The 19,333-nt window shown below is 42.5% G+C and overlaps 1 protein-coding gene across 3 annotated transcripts; it reads right to left on the reverse strand.

Annotated features, from left to right (window-relative positions):
- Positions 1 to 1,866: 1,866 nt before the first annotated feature.
- Positions 1,867 to 13,572, reverse strand: LOC131272922 (RNA-binding protein 4). 3 transcript variants are annotated; one of them, XM_071217945.1, is made up of 4 exons: positions 13,237 to 13,572; positions 11,998 to 12,421; positions 8,177 to 8,870; positions 1,867 to 6,310 (listed from the first exon to the last, which is right to left on the reverse strand). In XM_071217945.1, the coding sequence occupies exons 2-3, from the start codon at positions 12,407 to 12,409 to the stop codon at positions 8,185 to 8,187; spliced, it is 1,098 nt and encodes a 365-aa protein (XP_071074046.1). In that variant the 5' UTR covers positions 12,410 to 12,421; positions 13,237 to 13,572; the 3' UTR covers positions 1,867 to 6,310; positions 8,177 to 8,184. The 3 variants fall into 3 exon arrangements, with proteins under 3 accessions (XP_071074046.1, XP_071074047.1, XP_071074048.1); XM_071217946.1 differs by having other exon boundaries at positions 13,379 to 13,489; XM_071217947.1 differs by having other exon boundaries at positions 13,336 to 13,447.
- Positions 13,573 to 19,333: the final 5,761 nt, after the last annotated feature.

Consider the following 19,333-nt stretch of genomic DNA (forward strand, 5'->3'; position numbering starts at 1 on the left):
AAAAAGTCAACCAATGGTCCTTAAACAACTCAAGGAAAACGCCATGGGACCCATGGAAACTCCTAAGGGAGACAGATAAAGAGGACAAACATGCCAATGCACCAACAGCTGGAACTGAGGCAGACTCAATGAGAATCTGGTATGACTGGAGTTTTTCCACCAAATATAATAAGAGAAGGTTCTCAAAAAAGTTTTGTCTTGGATTGCCAATGGGGCTAGTCTGCAAAAAAAAATTTTTTTTTGAAAAGTTAAGGGGTTAAAACTTATGTGTTAGGGGAACAGATGTGGCTCAAGCAGCCGAGTGCCCACCTCCCACTTGGGAAGCCCCAGGTTTGGTTCCCACTGCCTCAAGAAGAGGACAAGCAGATGAGGGGAAGGGGGAAAAAAGCAGACAATAAGCAAAAAACACACACACAAAAAAACACAAAAACCGAGCAGGGAGCAGAATGGCTCAAGCAGTTGAGCACCTGCCTCATACACGAGAGGTCCTAGGTTGTTTCCAGTGCCTCCTAAAGGTGAGCAAGACAGTGAGCTAATGCAACGTGCTGGCACAGCAAGCTGACACAGCAAGGAAATAAAATGAGACACAACAACAAGAGACATGACAAGCAGGGAGCAGAGTGGCTCAAGTGATTGGGTGCCTCCCTCCCACGAGAGGTCCCAGTTACCTCCTAAAAAATGAAACAAGACGACAAAAAGAATACACAATGAACAGACAGAGAACACAAACAACGGGAGGGATATAAAGAAATCTTAAAAAAAAAACAACAACAACAATGAGCAGATGAGTTCAAACAACGAGCAAAAACAATGAGCAAACAGACAAGCCATCTCAAGGAGGGGGGTAAAGTTTTTTAAAACTCTTTGTCTGTCCCAAATTTGATGTGTATGCTATCCATCAGAAATAGAAAGTTAAAGACAGGGAATAAATGAGGCTAGAAGTTACATTCTCCTTCATTTTGACTGAGGCAGGGTAGGCTCCTGTAAATTCAATCTTGAGGCAGCAAAGCCCTGGACATTGCAGCAACTGTACTGGGGAAAGCACTGGTTCTTCAGCAGGTTCTGTAGGTTGAATCCTTAGTCTCTAACAGGCAGGCAGGCATCCCAAACCACAGCAAATCTGATTAGCACTCCAATAAGCGAAGACTAAATACATTCTTCAGAGCACTCCAGAACAAATTTCACAACCAGGGCTGATTGTGCAACCCTAGGCCAACTTCCAGAGACTGTGAGTTACTTGGTACAGGACAGCTGTTCCCTCTGGATACACAGGGTTTGATAGTAATAGTAGCATGGAGGCATCAAAACTCCCCTCTTCCAGTCTTTCATAGACTTACTAAGATGCCTTGCTTTTGCTTCTTATAATCAATAAAAGAAAGAGGACACCCTGTTCTTCTAAATAACATCAAGTTTCATCCTATTAAGACCAGTGCAGTTAAATGGAGAGATGTTTAAATTCAAGTCCCCACCTGAGCAGTCACCTAGAAAACAGATACCTACCCTCACACTTTATATCAAAATCCAAATGGATTAAAGAATTAAACTAAAAAAAAAAAAAAAAACATAAAAGTACCCCAAAAAAGTATGACTTTATTTACGTTCTTGAAGTGCAGGAAAAAAGCCATAAAGTATAGAGCAGAATCCTGAATGTCATAAAAAAACAAAAGTTAGGAAATTCAACTATTACACATTTTTTTGCATGGCAGTAACATCATGAAATAAATTACAAATTGGGGGAAAAAACTAGCAATTCATCACAAAGAGCTAACTTCCTTAATACATACAGGGCCTTCCATCAATGAAAACCCATGCTTGGTTTTTAAAAAAATAAGCAAATGATACGAAAAGACAAAAAGGACACACAAATAGCTCTTAAAAATATAATGACCAATCTTTTATTATGATCTTACGGTGTATCATTTCATGTGCCAGTGAAAATAAAACAATGTCAATTAAATTCTGATATATACAGATAATCAAAACACAATCATATTTCAGAGACTTAAAAAACAGGAGTAGTAATAGAAAACAAGTCCTCTTTAAAGGTTCACATCACTAATCACATCTTTGAGTCTTACCTGGACAGACTGAGAACGCTATCCCTGCTTTATATCTTAAGGGTTGCTATTTACCTTCCACAAAGTATTAAAAAATCCCTACTCCTGTCAGAAGTTCAGCAACTGGTAGGAGGTTGAAAGATTCTGCCATGTTAAGCCATCATCATCTGACTTAAGACAAAAGAAAGACGTTATCGTGACAAAATTTTTCTCAAAATGAAGAATGAATATGGTTTGACAAAGTAAATAGGATCACAAGGCTTTAAAAAGTTCCCTGTCCCATTGATGAATAAGTTTTAGTAATGGCTGATGGTAAAGATAATGGCTGATATTATGAATTACTTAATTTTACACATGAAAGTGGTTAAAATAGGAAATTGAGTATATGTTACAATTAATTTTTACAAGTCCCCTGCCCCAGAATGCAATTGTTTTTATAGCTCTTTAGCTATTCCTTACCTTTGTTTCTGAGTAAGATGCTCATAGTTTCCCCATTTTTCTTAAATATATCCAAATGTTTCTCATTTTGTCTTGGAGAAATCCCTTCCTGGGATTCTTACTTTCTCCTCCTTCAACCTCGACTGTTGCTCTCCAAACCTGACTTTCTATCACCATCATGCTGGCAATTACCTTTGCCTCAGCATAAGACCATGTGCTAAGAACTTGACTACAGTAGTCTGAAAGCACTCTGAATATCAAGTGCAAATGGTCTACCTCTCACTAGCTCTGGCATTAAGGATTATGGTTTAATTTAGCATTCACCCAAGTCAGCCCTAATTTGGGGAATGCCTATAAGACTTTAAGTCAAAGTTAAGAGATCTAGCACCACACAAAAAAATCCCAGGACCACTCTAAAACCACTGCACTCACTGGTCCTTTGTTTCACCAGAACCAGGCCGGTCAGATGTCATCACTATGTAAGAGTGATGATTCCCATATACCCCTGGACTTACAGGGGTGCATGATTTGCACATCCAAGGTCCAGACAGGAACCAGCTTCTGGAGGCAAGGTGAGGAAACACACCATGCCCTATTCATCTTTGTACTCCCCACACGGTGACAAACATAATAGGCCAACTGTGTGCTTAAGTGAACTGCAAACCCAGCTCTCAGGTGGATGCTAACCACACTTCACTGAACAGAAAAACAAAGAGTGGGAGGCTAGGGAAAATCAGTACATTGAAGCATTACTCTTAAAAACTACTATCATTCATGAGGTAGGTGATGAGACTATAACCTTGTCAATTACAGAGACTATATGGTGACCGCAACTCAAGATACACGTTAAAAATAATTTCAAAAATCTTAGTCATAAAAACACTACTCTCAAGTTATTATAGGAAAACTGGGCTCTCAAAGGAAAGAGCAAGAATGAGTTTCTTCAAAATGTAGCAGAGGAGCAGGTGTAGCTCTATGGTTGAGCACCTGCTTCTCATGTACAAGGTGGGTCCCAGGTTCAATACCCGGTGCCTCCTTTAAAAAAAAAAAAATAGTAGTATATACACACAATGGAGTATTATTTAGCCCTAAGAATGAAGGTATGAAAACACCATGCTCTGAATAAGCGAGGTATACAAGGGCAAAAATTGTGTATCACTTATGAGAGATGACTAGAAATAGCAAATTCATAGACAAAGCAGAGTACAGGTAGGAGGAATGAGGCGAGGGGTAGGGAGAGTTTTTATTAAAAATACATATATACCTTTTTTTCCCCAGGGAATTCCCAATAAAGTCAGAAGGAAATCTAGCACAAGGAACATTGGCAAAAAGGGGGAAAAAAGCACTAACAGTGTAATTCCTTAATTAAATCTCTATTTAATTAATGTACGATTACCCAGTAATATATCTATTACATGCCAGGCAGTATCGTAAATTCTGGGGAATGCAGTTCCTGTCCTTGGGAAGCAAAGGGAAAAAACAAAAAGATTTCCTTTAATAGAATAATCAAGGAATTAAGCAGACATCTTGTTTTACAATGCAAAAATATAACACTCTCAAGATTTTTAAAAATTTATCATTTTGCTCATGCACAATCTACTATGGCATGTCATCTCAGAAAAAGCCTTCACTGACTATTCACATCTAAATAGAACTCTCTTGATATTATCCATCTATCCTACTAGAATATAAGCTCCAGAACTATTACAAAGATAAAAGTATGAATCAGTTATCCATCTGTCCTTTAGAGAAAGAGGCCAAAGTAAGTAAAATCCTTCAAAAGAAGTGGCAATGACAAAGAGTACTAGAGCCAGCTAAGGAAGGACAAATGCAGGTCAAGTACCTAGCCCAGAAGAAAGCCCTTCTATCTTGCAACTAATAGCCCTTTCTATCATCCCTTCCTTACTCCCTTAATTCCATCAAGTTTTCCTGGAATTGATACCGTATTCTCACTTGTTTCACTAAAGTTTGCTTCCATTTTTAGCTTTCTATTTGTATTTGGAGGGGAAGAGGAGTAAGACTGGAACTGACAGAAAAGAGAATTAAAGGAGTTAGCACATAGTAGTTGTGAAGGTTAAGGATATATGCCAAGTTCACTAAGTTAAGGTGTCCAGTTGTTTGGTCAAGCAAGCACTGGCCTGTGAGGGTTGTTCATGGACTTCAATCATTAGCAGCTCATTTTATCTATGACCGATTATATTTACAATCAACTAAGGAGAGTGCCTTCAGCAATGAGAGAATCTCATCCAACCAACTGAAGACCTTAACTGATGACTTCGACAGTCAGAAAGATTTCTATATCTACTTCAACTTCTGGAGACTTCATCAAAACCTTCATTGAAAATACCAATTTAAAGCCTGACCTAGGGAGAATTAGGACTTGCCAATCCCCTGATCCGAAGAGCAAATCCTTGTAACAGACACTTAGTAGTTACATTAAAAAAAAAAAGTTAACACATCTGTCACACAGGACCTCAAACACAGCATTCGCTAAATTACATGTGTTATCAATTACAAAGCTGTTCTCAACTTGGCCATCTATTATGAATTAGGAAGAATCAGGTAAAAGCAGTAAGTAGAAAAACTTGAGAACTCACCAACTATAGACTTTCCTTAATTTCCTACCACTCCCTCCACCCTTTCCTGAAAGCATAAGGCCTGGGATATAGAAGGCTTTAATTTGTTGAATGTTTCTGGGAGAAATAAAAAACGGAAGAGATGGTGACTCTTGCAACTCAGCCTTCATTCAATAATCTAACCTAAAAGCTCACAGCTAAGTGCCTTTTCTGTATGTATCATCTAAAGGCTGTAAATACAATTAATGATGTGCTGGAGGGGTCATTCAGGTATTGGCAGTGCTATACAAATAAATGCTCAAAGGCATCAAAGGGTGTTAATGGATCTAAATTTCTGCTGGAGGCACAGCTTTGTTTTTCCACACCGTATGAGAAGTATGAAGTATGATTAGCTACCCATGAAAGCTGCTTTCTTTCCTCAAAGCCTTCCTTTTCCTAGACCTCTGCCTTGGAAGAACACTAGATGTGTTAACTGGGTGGCTGGAATGGTAGTCATAAAGGGTGGGTGATGATTACTTCTCCAGCACGGAACTTTTTACATCTCTTTGTAGCTGGCTTGATTAAAGGTAGACCAGTGGGAGGATGCTGTCACTGGAATAAGGCTACCTCGGCATCGGTACACCTATATAAAACCTCCTTTCCCTTGGTAGCTTTTAGTCCTTATTTACAATCGAGGAAAAATTGTAATGATAGTCACCCAAAGCTAAATAACTTAAACTTCACACCCACCCCTTCTCTTCAAGATACAAATTAAAAGTCTAGAAACAAGTCCAAGCAAGAACTCTCTCAAAGCACACATACCATATTAAGTTGAAAAACCTTTTATTTCACTGGAAAGGAAAAAGTGATCCAACTCTATAGGTCTACCCACCACAAGCCTTTGGGCCAAGAAGACGACCCAGGAGCAATGACTCTCTCCCCAAATCCAACACCCAGTGGAAGCAGGAGGCAGGGAGACAGCACTGCCCCCACCATAGTTTCTGCACACAATGAGGCCTGCGGGGAGAACAGAACATGAGTGGGAAGCAACAGAAGTATTGAAGGACGAGAACAGGAAAATGGGCAGGAGAGGAAAGGAAAGGAAGAAAAAGTCCAAACTTAGCAAGGTAAATTATTAAGGTCCACGGTTCCTGAGGGACTGAACGCACAGAGCCAAGAACGTCCCGGCGACAGGGTACCACGAAGGGTGTATTCTCATGCACAACCGCAGCTCGGAATTTCAGCCCACACACATCCCACCTGAAAGAGAGCACAATACAGGGGCTTTACAGCAAAGCTCAAAAAGGCTTCCCACTGAAAAAATTCAAAGTCTGATAACTTATTTTTTCACTTGCACCCTTCCCCAGTATCACACATCTAAAAGTGAAAAAATAATATAATGTAATTTGAAATCCTTAATAAAATTTGGATTTTATTGTATAAATAAATAAGAAAAAAATCTTGAAGGCCAGAAAATAACTGGGACAATTATTAGGCAATCCCAGATTGGGGGCCTTCTCTAAAATAACAAATCTTCATGAGATCAGACAAAGACACTCCATTGCTTTTAACTGCTAACATTAACATTCTTCATAGTAGGTAATCCCGCACTACCAACTGTTACTAGAGGGCAGGAAAAGGGGAAGGGAAAGATTCCAGTTGGCTGTCTGCAGTAAAAACTCAACATTACATTTCAATCTGGGAATTACTGTCAAGGTTCAAGTTAAAAACCATCCAAGGTCTAGGAAAAAGTACCATCAACAGAACAGGTTGTTAGGCCCCAGGATATCCAACTCTGCCCAGGGAAGATATTAACTTTGAAAGTTGGTACACTTCAGGGAATGTTAGCTATGCTTCAACTCACTCAAGTTTCTTTTCCAGCCCTATCAACTATTTCCTACCCAATGACTCTAGGCAAGTCACACACCTTCTGCCCTCCCTGAAAAGAAAACAGACTATCCAATCCTCAACCCGGTTACAGAAGGATCAGTGGGCAGTCTGGAACTAATGGAAGGCTATTTAAAACAAAGGCCACTGAGAATAATCACCTTTTAGTACAATAGCAATCTTAAACACTTAAGAGCTCAAAGCTGGCTAGCAACAGAAGAGAATATATTCAAGCAGAGCCAAATGGTCCATGAGGCTCAAAATCCAAAGTAGAGGAAGCCAGGGCTCAAGGCAGAGCTAGTGGTTCAAGAGTATTATGTGTTCATTAACAACTAGTGGGAAGAAAATGGGAGTAAACTGCTTAAGGCAAAGCTCCCAACACTGGATTTCAACATTACCCCAAAAAAATAAAATTTATCAGGTATGTGTGTATATTTATATTACTATGTATCTTGGAGAAATGGAGATGTCAAAACTAGCATTGTGGAATCAGTTTAAAAAACAAAAAAACAAAAACAAAATATCACTAAACAAAGGAAGTCTTAAAGGATAGACTCAAAGTTTTTAACAGTAAGGTGGGTACTCTATTCAGCAACTAAGCTGAGTGAAGAAGTTGGATTTTGGAGTCTATGCCCCAGACTCCTTGTTGAACTGTTTTATAAAGCTTATAGGGGCTGAACTGATCAGTAATGTCACAGGTCCTCTTCAAAACTAAGATGATGCTATTCTGGTAGTCTTTACGGTAACTGGGACCTAAGCAGTTAACTAGGTATAGGTCTTTTCATTACAGGTCATATAAGACCTTTCACAATTCAAGAAGCAGAACAGGAATTTGCAGACCTTAGTAATGTTGCACAATTAGGAATCTCATCAAAGACTTTGAGAAAAAGCACACCTGAGCCTGATGCCTAAGGTCCCAGGTTCCCTTCAATTAAGCCCATATGTGTAATCCAAGATTTGCTAATATACCATTCTTTGTTTCGTTTGTTTTTTCAGGCACAAATAAAATCAGAATGATTCCTATTATCAGGAACCCTGGAAAAAATGGCCATGAGGGCCAAGGACTTTTATACATTCCAAAAAATTAGACAGTTAGGGACTTCTAGCCTCTGAACCAAGCTAACACTAGTAACTGCACTCTAACCTCACAAAAGCAAGCAAGCAGGGCAGCCTAATTGGAGACCCTGGGCTGCAGGAAGGATGGCAAAATCAGAATAGGGGAGACCCCACCGCGCTCACCTCAAGCTTTAAAAGGCTGAGTACCGCGCCCGATCCGCATACTGCTCGCGCTCATACCGGGCCATGTCGTACAGGGAATTCCGCGCGGCTGCCGAAGCTTGGGACAACTCACTCTCATGCCCGTAACCGTAGCCCTCTCCAACAGTGGGGACTGGGGCTGTAGCGCGACGCAGGGGGCTCCGATCCCGCCCGTAATATGAAGTGGAAGCTGCAGTAACAGCAGCAGCAGCTGCTGCTGCAGCAGCAGCTGTGGCAGCAGCAGCTCCTGAGGTCGGCAACAGATGTCTATCGTAGGGATCGAGAGAGGTGGAGGTGAGGTGACTGGCCATGGCTGTATTCTGGACTTGTGGCAGCTGGGACAGGGTCTGCTCTGCGTAATTATACGCGGAGGCAGCTGCAGCCGCCACTGCCTCATAGGACCGTGCGGCGCGGCAGCGCTTGTAGTAGGCATCGAGCGCTCCGTACGCGTTGTTGTAATACAATGAATCCCCATAGCTCATGGTGTAAGGCGTACGCACTGCTCCATATTGCTCATTATACTGCTCGGAAAAGTCTGCCACGCGGCCCGAACGATCTATCGGACATTCTTTGGACCAGTGCCCCTCTTTCCCGCACCGATAGCAGCCGCTCTGGTCTCCCATCCCGGGCGCAGTCCTAAGCCGGCTGGTGGACAACTGCACGTGCATTCGTTTGCCTTGAAGAAACAGACGCAAGAAGGGTTGCTATCACTCTTAGTCATAGCCCCAGCCCCTACCCCAGACACTGGCCATAGCAATGGCTTTACTTAGACCACGTTAATGCAGGGCTCATTATTGCCAAAAAGATTTATAATAATAAAACTTTTTAAAAAGCCAAACAACATATTTAGTATAATGACCTGATTTCAGGAAAAGATCAATGAAATGAAAAAAATGCTTCAGTTATATATCAGTTTAATGCCTAAGAAAAAGAACCTTGCTCAAATATTAGCATCTCATCCTTTGCCAAGTAATTGTGCGCAAAATTCTACTCCAAACAGTGGTCCAAAATAATAAATAACCTGGAGAATGCAAAAATAGCAGCAGCAGCAGAAAGGAATAAAAAGCTGTACACTAACACTGCCAGAGAGTGAACTAGACTCCATCCTTGGCTGATGCAGCAGGCCAAGTTTTAAGGTCTATCTCTGGAAAACACACATGAACTGGGAGTGGGGGAATACAAATTGAAAGACTCCCTTCCCCCCTTAAATGTATCCTTTAAAATGCCTGTTCTGACATTCATTCTAAGATTCTTTACAATATGACAATTAACTTTAGTGACTCCAGTAGGCCCAAAGGTAATAGTACACAAGATTAAGGCCTTAATTTTCAGAAAGGAAATTATATTTTAAAAAAAAAGTGGGAGAAAACGGATGATGAGAAAAGAGAATAACCAGTAATATTAGTCAGGTTCTTGCTCATTTTAGCAAATTAAGGTTTTTTTTTTCCTTCTACCAGGAATCTGAGATCCTAAAAAACATGCATTTAATACTATTTTTCTCCGAAAATTATAATTTGTGTTCTGGAAATGAGAAACACTATTTCTGAAAACCTAACAAAATGAGGATCCATTTACAACAGAAAGTAAAAGCAAACACACGCAAATTTTAAACCCGTTCAAAGAAGCAGTTTCCACCTAACATGATCTACCCGTTTACTGGTGAATAACGGAACTGATCCAAAGCCAGAAAAAGCTTTCTAAAGCAACTGGCAATAATGCCCCCAAACACGCACATGTCAGTAAGTAAAGGACTAGAACTAGGGCAGGGCCAATGAAAGGGTAATCTACTCATCTAACATTAAAAAAAGTGGTACACAAAATTTTACCTCCAAAATTAAAGTTAGGTTTTGGGAAGCTAGAAGACAATGCAGAAAAGGGGCTGGAGAGACCAAAATATCCATAAAGGTCTGGTCTAAACATTAATAGCTGGGAAGTTTAGGATGCAGATTATTAAAAGCAAATACATGTAATTAAATACTTAAGTGCCTTAAAGTGCTAATGTGTGTCCCTTTGGCACCTAAAAAAAACAAAACAAAAAAAAACACCATAAAGTGCAATCAAGAACCAACCACACAACATTTCATACATAAAATGCACCTATAAATGACCTGATCTAAGGGTTTATCCAATTCTAATGCCAGGAAAAGCTGAATTTTAAAAAATATCTAGAAAAGATTTTCTTTAAATGAGCAAACAATTAAAAAGCATGGCTTGGAGTAAGGGGGGGAACATAGCAAACACTGGGAAACTGAAAAAACCACTTTATTATACATATATATTGCTACTCAACATACACATAGAATTCCACTACTAAAATTCTAAATGCTATTAGGAAAGGAAAATAACTAATTAAAGGAAAACAGAACAAAAACAACAAAGCATAGGTAGTGTCAGAGCAGTTAAGAGCTGATGCCCGGAGCTGTTATAGGGATTTCTCCTCAATCAATCCATGCTGTGTGAACTGCAAGAAGCAGAGACCTTGTTTTCTACGACTAGGTTAAAATGTCCTAAGTATTATACCATGAACTCTCCACAAGAGCAGCCTCTGCTCCCAATTAAATTGTTGACAAAATAATTCTCAATCTGCCAATTAAAGAGGGAAAACAAACTAGACCTGAGAGAGCTGGGACACTTTTTTTTAAAATAATGCATTAATACCCATGACACAGGGCACCATTTACTTGGGGGATGATGATCAGACCTCCAGGTTTAAGAAAGGCCCAATTCAAGGGAAATAAACACTGGAGAGAGCAGCAATAATCCTTAAAAAGGGAGCACTTAAGAAGAGAAGCCGCCACTACACCTTGTTCACTAAGACTGAAATATGAGTTCAAAAATGCAGCAAAGAGTTGTGGAAATAATCATAACCAAAGGGAAAAGGTTTTCTGACACTAGGGACCCACAGGGATGGGAAGAGAGCTAGAGTTCAGGGGTCACTCACCATGGTTACCACTCCTTCACAACTGCCACTCTTGCCACAGTTGTTTAGATCTTAAATTCAAGAAAAAATACTTTCCAAAATAAAGTGGTAATCCACATTATCACCCACCTTGCCCTCCAAGCACAATAACAAGCCTTGGTTCATCTAGTCATGGCTTCAGGATATACCATCTAAATGTTCTAACACCATGGACATTGAAGTTCACTCCCAAAACCAATGGAAAGGCACTGCCATGGTTAAATTAAAAACAAACAAAAAAAAAACCAACATCAATTCCCAGAAACTCCTGGAATAAGTTCTTAATATTAAAGTGGCCTCATCCTCCAAATAGGACCTCTTAGTAAAGGCATAATACAAAAGCACCAGGGGCTATCTGAGGCCCTTTAACGGCACTGATTATCTTTTTTTAAAAAAAAAGGAAATGGAAGCGTGTACTCCTAAATACGTGGCATAAACCACTTTTTTCAGGTTCCTCGTAAAATACTGCATAATATTAACACTGTACTGAGACACCACATTCCAAATCAAACACTGTAATGTGCTTTACTATCTATCACTGGGGGTGGGGAAATACTCAGGAAGTCTTCAGTGGCAAGGATTTCTGCTCTGAAAAGCAAGACACCTTAGGGGCTTCAATCCAAAGCCAACCAGTATTTCTGTGGGAGATTTATTTCCCCAATATAGACCCTCTAAATCCCATGCATTCTCCATTTTAAGAAGCGTCACCCGTACTCAATCTTCCACCAGTCAGCCACGCTGTACCTACAACCCACATCTCTTCCATTACTTATCCAACCTGTTTCTCGCACATAGGCCTTGTATTCAGTCCTTACAGCTCTCTAACCCAAAGAGGGTGGTTCACCTTGAAACTCAGTGTTGTCAAGGCCTCTGATGGCTTCCACTGCATCCTCTGCCCGCTCCATGTGTACGAAGGCATAATCCTTCACGATGTCACATTCGATGACCGGCCCATACTCCTCAAACTTCGCGCGAAGCTCCTTGTTGGTACAGGCGGGACTGATGTTGCCCACATGTAACTTTGTTGAGGTTTTGCTCTTATTCTTGCTGGCTTCCACGTTGATGTTCACCCCGTGCAGCTTGTAGTGGTGCAGGTTGCGTATGGCATCTTCGGCCGCCGTCTTGTCCTCGATGTGCACAAAACCGTAGTTCTTAATGATGTCACATTCCAGCACCTTCCCATACTGCTCGAAGAGTGAGCGGATCTCCTGCTCTGTGGCCTCCCGGGGCAGGTTTCCGATGAACAGCTTCACCATCCTGACAACAGCCTGGGAGGGAAGGAAAAAAAAAAAAGAGAACGCTAACTAACAAAGACTTCAGACCCACTACATCAGTCCAAGATACATTTAAGTTAAAAAAGATCAACCTTGCCATCTCCTTTCACTCCAGCGTACATTTCCAAATAACAACCAACAGGAAGTAAAAACAAAAACAAGGCTACTACAAAAGCCGTTATCAAACCTCTAAGTATGAGATCTATGATCTGTAATGGGGAGGTCCTTAGTAGACAAAGGGATTGGTAGGATTACATATCTTCAAATGGGACTGAAAGTGAGGGCAGAAACGAAGAGCTAAGGGTAACCGGACTTCTTTATCACACTCTGAAAGTAATCAGAAAATAAAGGTTTAACTACTGGGCTGGCCGGATTCACTAAATTTACTGATATTATTAATTGGGCTCATCCTTTCCTAGTATTCCAAGTAGCCGCCATTTCCGGAAAAGTGGGCCTTTGGCAAAGCTACGTCCTAGGGTTTTCTCTGGAAATAGTGAACGCACTACTCGGGCGTGGACACCACGGGGAAAGGCCGAAATGGGAAACGTCTCTCTAGGAGTACCTTCCTACGAGATGCTACGGAACGGAGAAAGCGGCCAGGGATAGGAACTTCACACATTAACCAGAAAAAATCTGAAGGACTGAGCAATTCCCGAAACGGGGTTGCAATTCCTGAGTTTAAGGAATGCCTGGTTATCGCGCTCGAAACCTCAAGGCAGGCCTCTGAGCCCCGGCGCTGGAAGGCAGGGTGGGAGGAAAGCTAGGTATTCTCGAGGGAGGTCGTGGGGGAAGGGCTGCTCCAGGCTTACCGCGCAACGCCGAGGACCGAAGGTGGCTCTCAGTGAAGGCTGAGGCCGTAACCCCACTAGGTCACCCCCGAAGCCGAAAAGGGTGAACTAAAACTTAACAGAGCAAAGGAAAGACGGTGTAGGGGTTCGCGAAGTCTCTCACCACCACGGAGATGAACACGGGATCTTCCTCGCAGCGAGGACGCTTCTGACAAAACGCTAAAATGGCGGCGGCCGCAGCAGTGAGTCTGGGTAGAGGGGGAGGTGAGCCTGCCACCGGATTGGCCACGCAATAAAATAAGGGGCAGGCATTACCGCAGATCCTCCTCCTGATTGGCTAACACGAACGCCAATTACCTAAGAGGCCGGGAAGGGTGGAAACGTCAGTAACCGCGGAGCTTTGACATGAAAGCCAATGAGCACCAACCTCGCGAAGGTGAAGTCACTGATTGGTTAAGAGGACCACGTAAGGGAGGGCCTAAAAACGTGGGCTTCGCCGGCGGAGGTCAGACCGCCATTAGGAGGAGCGGGGGGTCGTGTGCAGCCTTTGGTTTCAGGGCGCCAACTTTAAGCTCCCACGTGCGCACCAACCGCATTCAGCGCTCCGTTTTGCCTTTTACAATTCCCTCTACTCCAAATTTCTCCTAACTTTCCGACCACCCCACCCCTCCTCGCAGCCTGCGGACGAAAGCTTAGGCCAGACACAAACGCCAGGTTAAAAAGAAGCGCCCCAGCAGAACCAATGCCCTGCGCTGGACAGGAATCCATACTGGAGCCCTGAAAGGCCCGGAGCCTCCCCCCAGTTCAAACTTCCTTTATAGGTATGAAAGAAACTCTGAAAATGGCTAATGGCCCCGTTTTAACCAGAGTATACGGGCCCAGAAAGCAGTCCCTGTCGGTCCAGAAGACAAGTCTCCTGTTTTTACCCTCTAGAAATCCACCTCCCGAGGTCCAAGATGAAGAAACGACTCCTGTGTCACCATGGAGGTTGAATACACACCCGCCACCCTATCCCGAGAAAAAACTAGAGCAGCAAAGTTTTTTGTTTTATTTTATTGGGCGCCATCGGCAAATGCTGTAGATGTAAACCCCTCAACCGACCTCAGAGGGAAAAGCCAAGTCACAATCAGCTATAAACAAAACACAAATTCACATTCTCCAGAGCCTCTGGCTCCCTCACCACATTTTTTCTCCTTTGGCTTCTTGACACAATCACATATTCATTGAACAAGCAACTTCACTCCAGAGTCAAGACGACCCTTTGTAAAGCAGCTTTTGAAAAGGGAGTTAGGAGAGGATGGGTGCCAGATGGAGGAACTTAAAGCATGAACAAAACAGGCTAAAAGCAATTGTTTATGAGAAGGATCAGAATATAGATTACAGGCAGGAGAACATACTACCTTCCAAAGCACCACTTCCTCCCCCCACCCCTAAAGGAGTGGTAAAAAAAAAAAAAAGTGACATCCGAGTTCTGCAGAGAAAAAACACTTGAGTTTTGGAAACCAACATGACTCAGAAATCCAGTACCAGAAAACTAGTCAAGAGTTTTTTCTGGAGTGGAAAATGGTGAGAATGTAAAAGTCAAAATACAATATTCACAGAAGTGGTGGTCACTAATCTCGGTCCATTTCATTGTGGATTCTGATGCACCTCTGAGACCCAGTAAAGGTCACAGGTTCAATGATGAAGACAACAAATTCCATGTTAGAGTCAGCTGCGTGTGCCCTTTCCAGGGGGCCAGTATCAGGTGGTGGTCTCAATTCAACCTGTGCAGGGTAATGCATTTGGTATAGAACTCCTCGGCTCCTGCTGATTTGATCTTCCAAATTTCAAATCCCAACAGCCCTGGAAATAAACTGTCTTCCAAAATACCAAAGCATGAGATCAACTCATTCTATGAAACTAGGAATCCCTCCAGGTCCAAAAGGGAGAGATTGGGAATATAAACCTTCTGAAGAATGCAGTTCAAGTGTGCAGACATCAAGACAACTGACCTTCTCCCCACCCGACCCCCAAAAGGTTTATTACTTGATTTACTTTCTAAAAGATCACTTGGCCAAGTTATAATTGTTTCACTTTGCAGGCTTACCCAACAGAATAAACCACACATCACCCGTTTTCCACTGTAACTGGAAAAAACAAAAACAAAAACCCAAACTCCTCTTCCTGGACCCTAGCAGACCCCACCCAGGTTCTTGCTGGAATCTCCCAATCTTTTTAATCCTCCCCCCTCCCACTATGCTCCACACATATCGGCCTTCTTGTCCCAGGTTCATTCAGACTGGAATGTTCTTTCTCCTGGTCCTTCGCTGACCACTCAAGGCATTCCCCACACTCCAATCCTCCCTTGGGACTCTATAGGATGAGTCCATTTTATTTTTCCAAATACTTACCACCACTTTGAAACTCTTTCTTCATCTTCTTGCCCCACTCCACCTCACCCCCCAGCAAATACTTTTTCTACAAGAGCAGGGACCATTTCCTGTTTACTATCATATCCCCAGTGTTAGAACTGCACCTGGCATATGGTAGGCATTCAAGAATGTTTTCCCTAAGGTAACAAGTGGATGAATGAATGCATGAATTAACTACTTGATAGCCAAAAGGAGGTAAATGGACTGGCTTGTCAGTATCAGCTTAAGAAAGCAACTACTGCAAACAAGTCTTTTCACTCGTATCACCTAGTTCACTTTCCAGGCTCCCTCAATAGAAATGCAGGACCCAAATGTTAAGAGTCTATGCGAACAGCTTTTTTGATCACCAAGATTACCAGCTGGACGAATAGAACCAAATAGAGCTTTAGACAGATCTGTAGTCCAAAATATCTCTATACTGATGTTCACTTACCCAACTGTATTTTACCAAGTACTACAAGAGCTTAATGTTTGCCCCTTACAAACCACAAAAGTTGGAAAGACCAATTAAAGTTATCTGGTTCCAATTCTCTACCCTACCCTCCAGTCACAGCTACAGAGAATGTGACTGACGTAGTATGTTGAAAAAGCACCGTTACAGTCTGGAACACTGTAGAAGCTGTTTTGGTAAATCTTAATTTGCTGACGAGGCTACCAAGTCCCCAAGAGGTACACTGACTTATCCAGTCATCCAGAAAGCTTAAGTTTTGCCAGGACCAAGTATAAACTTATATTCTGGCTGCAGATCTTCAAAGGGGAGTATTATACACGCAAATAACTGAGAAAGCCTGGAGCCCGGACTCCCGAAAGCAGGAAAATGAGGGATAAATCTAAATTTAGGGCTAAACACTGGTGTCGGTGCAAACTTCTTACACATGAATAAGCAATTTGCATTAGTTTCACACCCTCAAGGGTTGTTGTCCTTAAAATTATAAACTCTGGCTCCTGATCCAGAAATTAGTTACTGGTCTGAAAAAGGCTCAATTAAAAGCCAGTATCCTCCAGGGATGTTCAAGAGGGAGGTATAGTCAGCCAGCCAAGACAGCTTCCCAGACTTCGATCGCACTGGCAACTACTCTCTCTTAGCCTTCCCCCCAATGTCTTTGCAGAATCCCTAACCATATGTTAACCTTTCTTCTCCATACCTACAAAATCCTGACGCTGGGATACTCAACAGTATTGCCCAAGACTGGTGGTGGCCAAAGTGGTATGGCCCTGTGGCCTAAAAAATGAGTCATTAAGTACCAGTTATTACAAATATCCACTGTCTTCACTATTATGTGCTGAATTCACCTACATCCAAAGTCCTATGCTCATCTTTGTGCTCCACTAGGCCACCCCAATCTCCCCAGAATGTTCTAACACATCTCTAATAATGAGACAGCTAGCATAATGAGCAATGACTATGAGGACTTATTCTTGTCACATTCCCATTTGATCTTCCCAACAGTACCATAGTCTGACTACAAAGCCCTGGGTGGCTGGAGTAGCTGATGTAATTTGTAGGTTCACCACTTTCTAGCTACATGATCTTAAGAAAAGTTATGTAAACTACCTTAATTTTCCTATTTTAAGATATGCTTATCAACTAAGTTCAGTGAGGTAGGTCCTGTTTTCCCCAGGCTGTAAATTCCTCAAGATCAGCAACCCCAGGGCTCAGCTACCTGAGCACTACCAACCCTCAAATATTTCAAATGATTTATAGCTAGACCTGAATCCCAGTTTTAAGAACTTTTTTTTTAGGAGGTACTATGGATTGAACCTGAGATATCATATGTGGGGGGCAGGCACTCAACCACCAGGATACAACCACTCTCCAAGAACTCCTTTTTTTCAAGAAAACTAGAGTCTAGTCCACCCCAGACGGAATTTAAAACAAGGTCCAAACCTCTGAAGAGAGCAGGTTGATGGGGCTAGATCTTGTTCCAGGAATAAACCATCAAAAACTTCTTCAATGAATGCTAAGTGGTAGAGGAGAAAGGTGTAGAGACTGTGGTAGCCTGAAAGTACACTGCGAACCCATATTCCCCACCCCTTTCCCCCCAAACCACACATTAAATGTCTGTTCTCCCATTCACTCAACCCAACCTTCCGAGTTACAGGACTTGGGAAATTAGAAATCCAAGAAAAGCAAAGTAGGAGTAGGCTAGAAGAGGAACACAGGTAGTATAATTGAAATTTAAAGATGTGAGGGAGATTTTTTTATACAATCTGCAAGAGGAAAATGACAAAAAAAAAATTTTGCTTCAAGGCTCCTTCTGGCTTGAACAATGAGAAGATTGACGACTGAGGCAGCCAGGGCATCAGAACCTAAAGATGACAGGCAGAGTGATCTTCTAGGCCAGGTCACTCTGAAGAGCTTGCGCTGCAATAAAGAACAACACTAGCCCGGAGAGCACATTAACCCGCAGGAGCCATAGGAATGGGATAGTGGCAGAATCCTCACTGAAGAAAGGAAGACGACACAGAGCACACTGACAGAAAGAAATATTACAAATACACAGGCCACAATCACAGCCCTACAATCAACCCTTAATTTTCCAGGGTTAATAACCAAAGCTAGGCTTATTAGCTTGGCACTCAGATCACCCCACCCTCATAACAAAAAAGTGACAAGAAACCTATCACACGGCCCCTCCCTTTCTTCCCCCATCTTGCAAAGAAAGGAAAAAGAGTAAAGCACCTGAAGGCAAAGCAGTAAGCAGAAGCAGCAAAGAAAGCTATGGTCCCAGCGCTCCCTGAGATTCCCAGTTAGCATCTAGAAGAGCTCATGGCTGTAGAAACAGTATGCTTTTGCCCACTGGGCAGAGGGAAGAGGACATCTGGGGCAAACTACTCTGTCCCATGCAAGTTCATCACAAGCAGCCAGTGAAGGAGGCAGAAGAAAACCCACCTGGAATTCCACTTGATTCACACACCCCTCCCCAAAGCCACCCTGCCCCAGCAGGCTCCCAAAGCAAGTCTTGAAACCCCCTTTTCCCAAAGGAATACTCAACAGGCATTCCTTTTATCACCCCATCTATTCACCCAACATTAAGCACAAGCCTCTGGCAAATCCCAGCTGGAATTGCCATATTTTTTGCCCAGGTCTTCTCAAACCCCCGCCCTGGAATAAAAGCATAGAAAGAATCCTCAATTACTCACCCAACCCCCCATCCCTATACTTGGTTATGCTTACACCCCCGTTCCCTTCCCTGAGTTTATCATATCTTCTTCAAATATATACCCAACAGGAAGACATGTGAGATCCCTAACAAATGGGATAAGGAAAGCAATTTCAGGTAACCATGATGGCAGGGGTTCAGAGGACGCAGGAAGGACGCTCCATGGTGAAGTTTAACAGGCGAAATACCAGGTCTATGGCCAGAATCCCCACATCTGCTTCCAATCGTCCCTGACCTTCCTTTATCCAACCACAGGGCAGTACCAGATGTTGACATCACCCCCACCCACTACCGACTCCTTTCCAGGTCCCAGCCCCAGCACTCACCCGAGCCCACTGCCTGCAGGATCCACTAGCCCTTGTATGCATCCAAGCAGCCCACTCCCCACTGCTGGCTGCCTCACTTGGAAAGCCAAACCCCAAAAGCACCCTCCTGGAACCACAGGTTGGTTGATCTAGACACACATCAGGAAAAATAGCCAAGCATAGGCAGAGGAAAATGGGCAATAAATTGACTGCATTTTGGTGTGATTATTTCAAA

Source organism: Dasypus novemcinctus, chromosome 10 (genome assembly GCF_030445035.2).
Source record: "Dasypus novemcinctus isolate mDasNov1 chromosome 10, mDasNov1.1.hap2, whole genome shotgun sequence".
In the NCBI taxonomy this organism is placed as follows: domain Eukaryota; kingdom Metazoa; phylum Chordata; class Mammalia; order Cingulata; family Dasypodidae; genus Dasypus; species Dasypus novemcinctus.

Coding starts and splice junctions, on each gene's coding strand:
- LOC131272922 (XM_071217945.1), bottom strand. CDS start 12,409: ATGGTGAAGCTGTTCATCGGAAACCTGCCCCGGGAGGCCACAGAGCAG. Junction 8,871..11,997: donor TGACAACACTGAGTTTCAAG/GTGAACCACCCT, acceptor TGTTTCTTCAAG/GCAAACGAATGCACGTGCAG.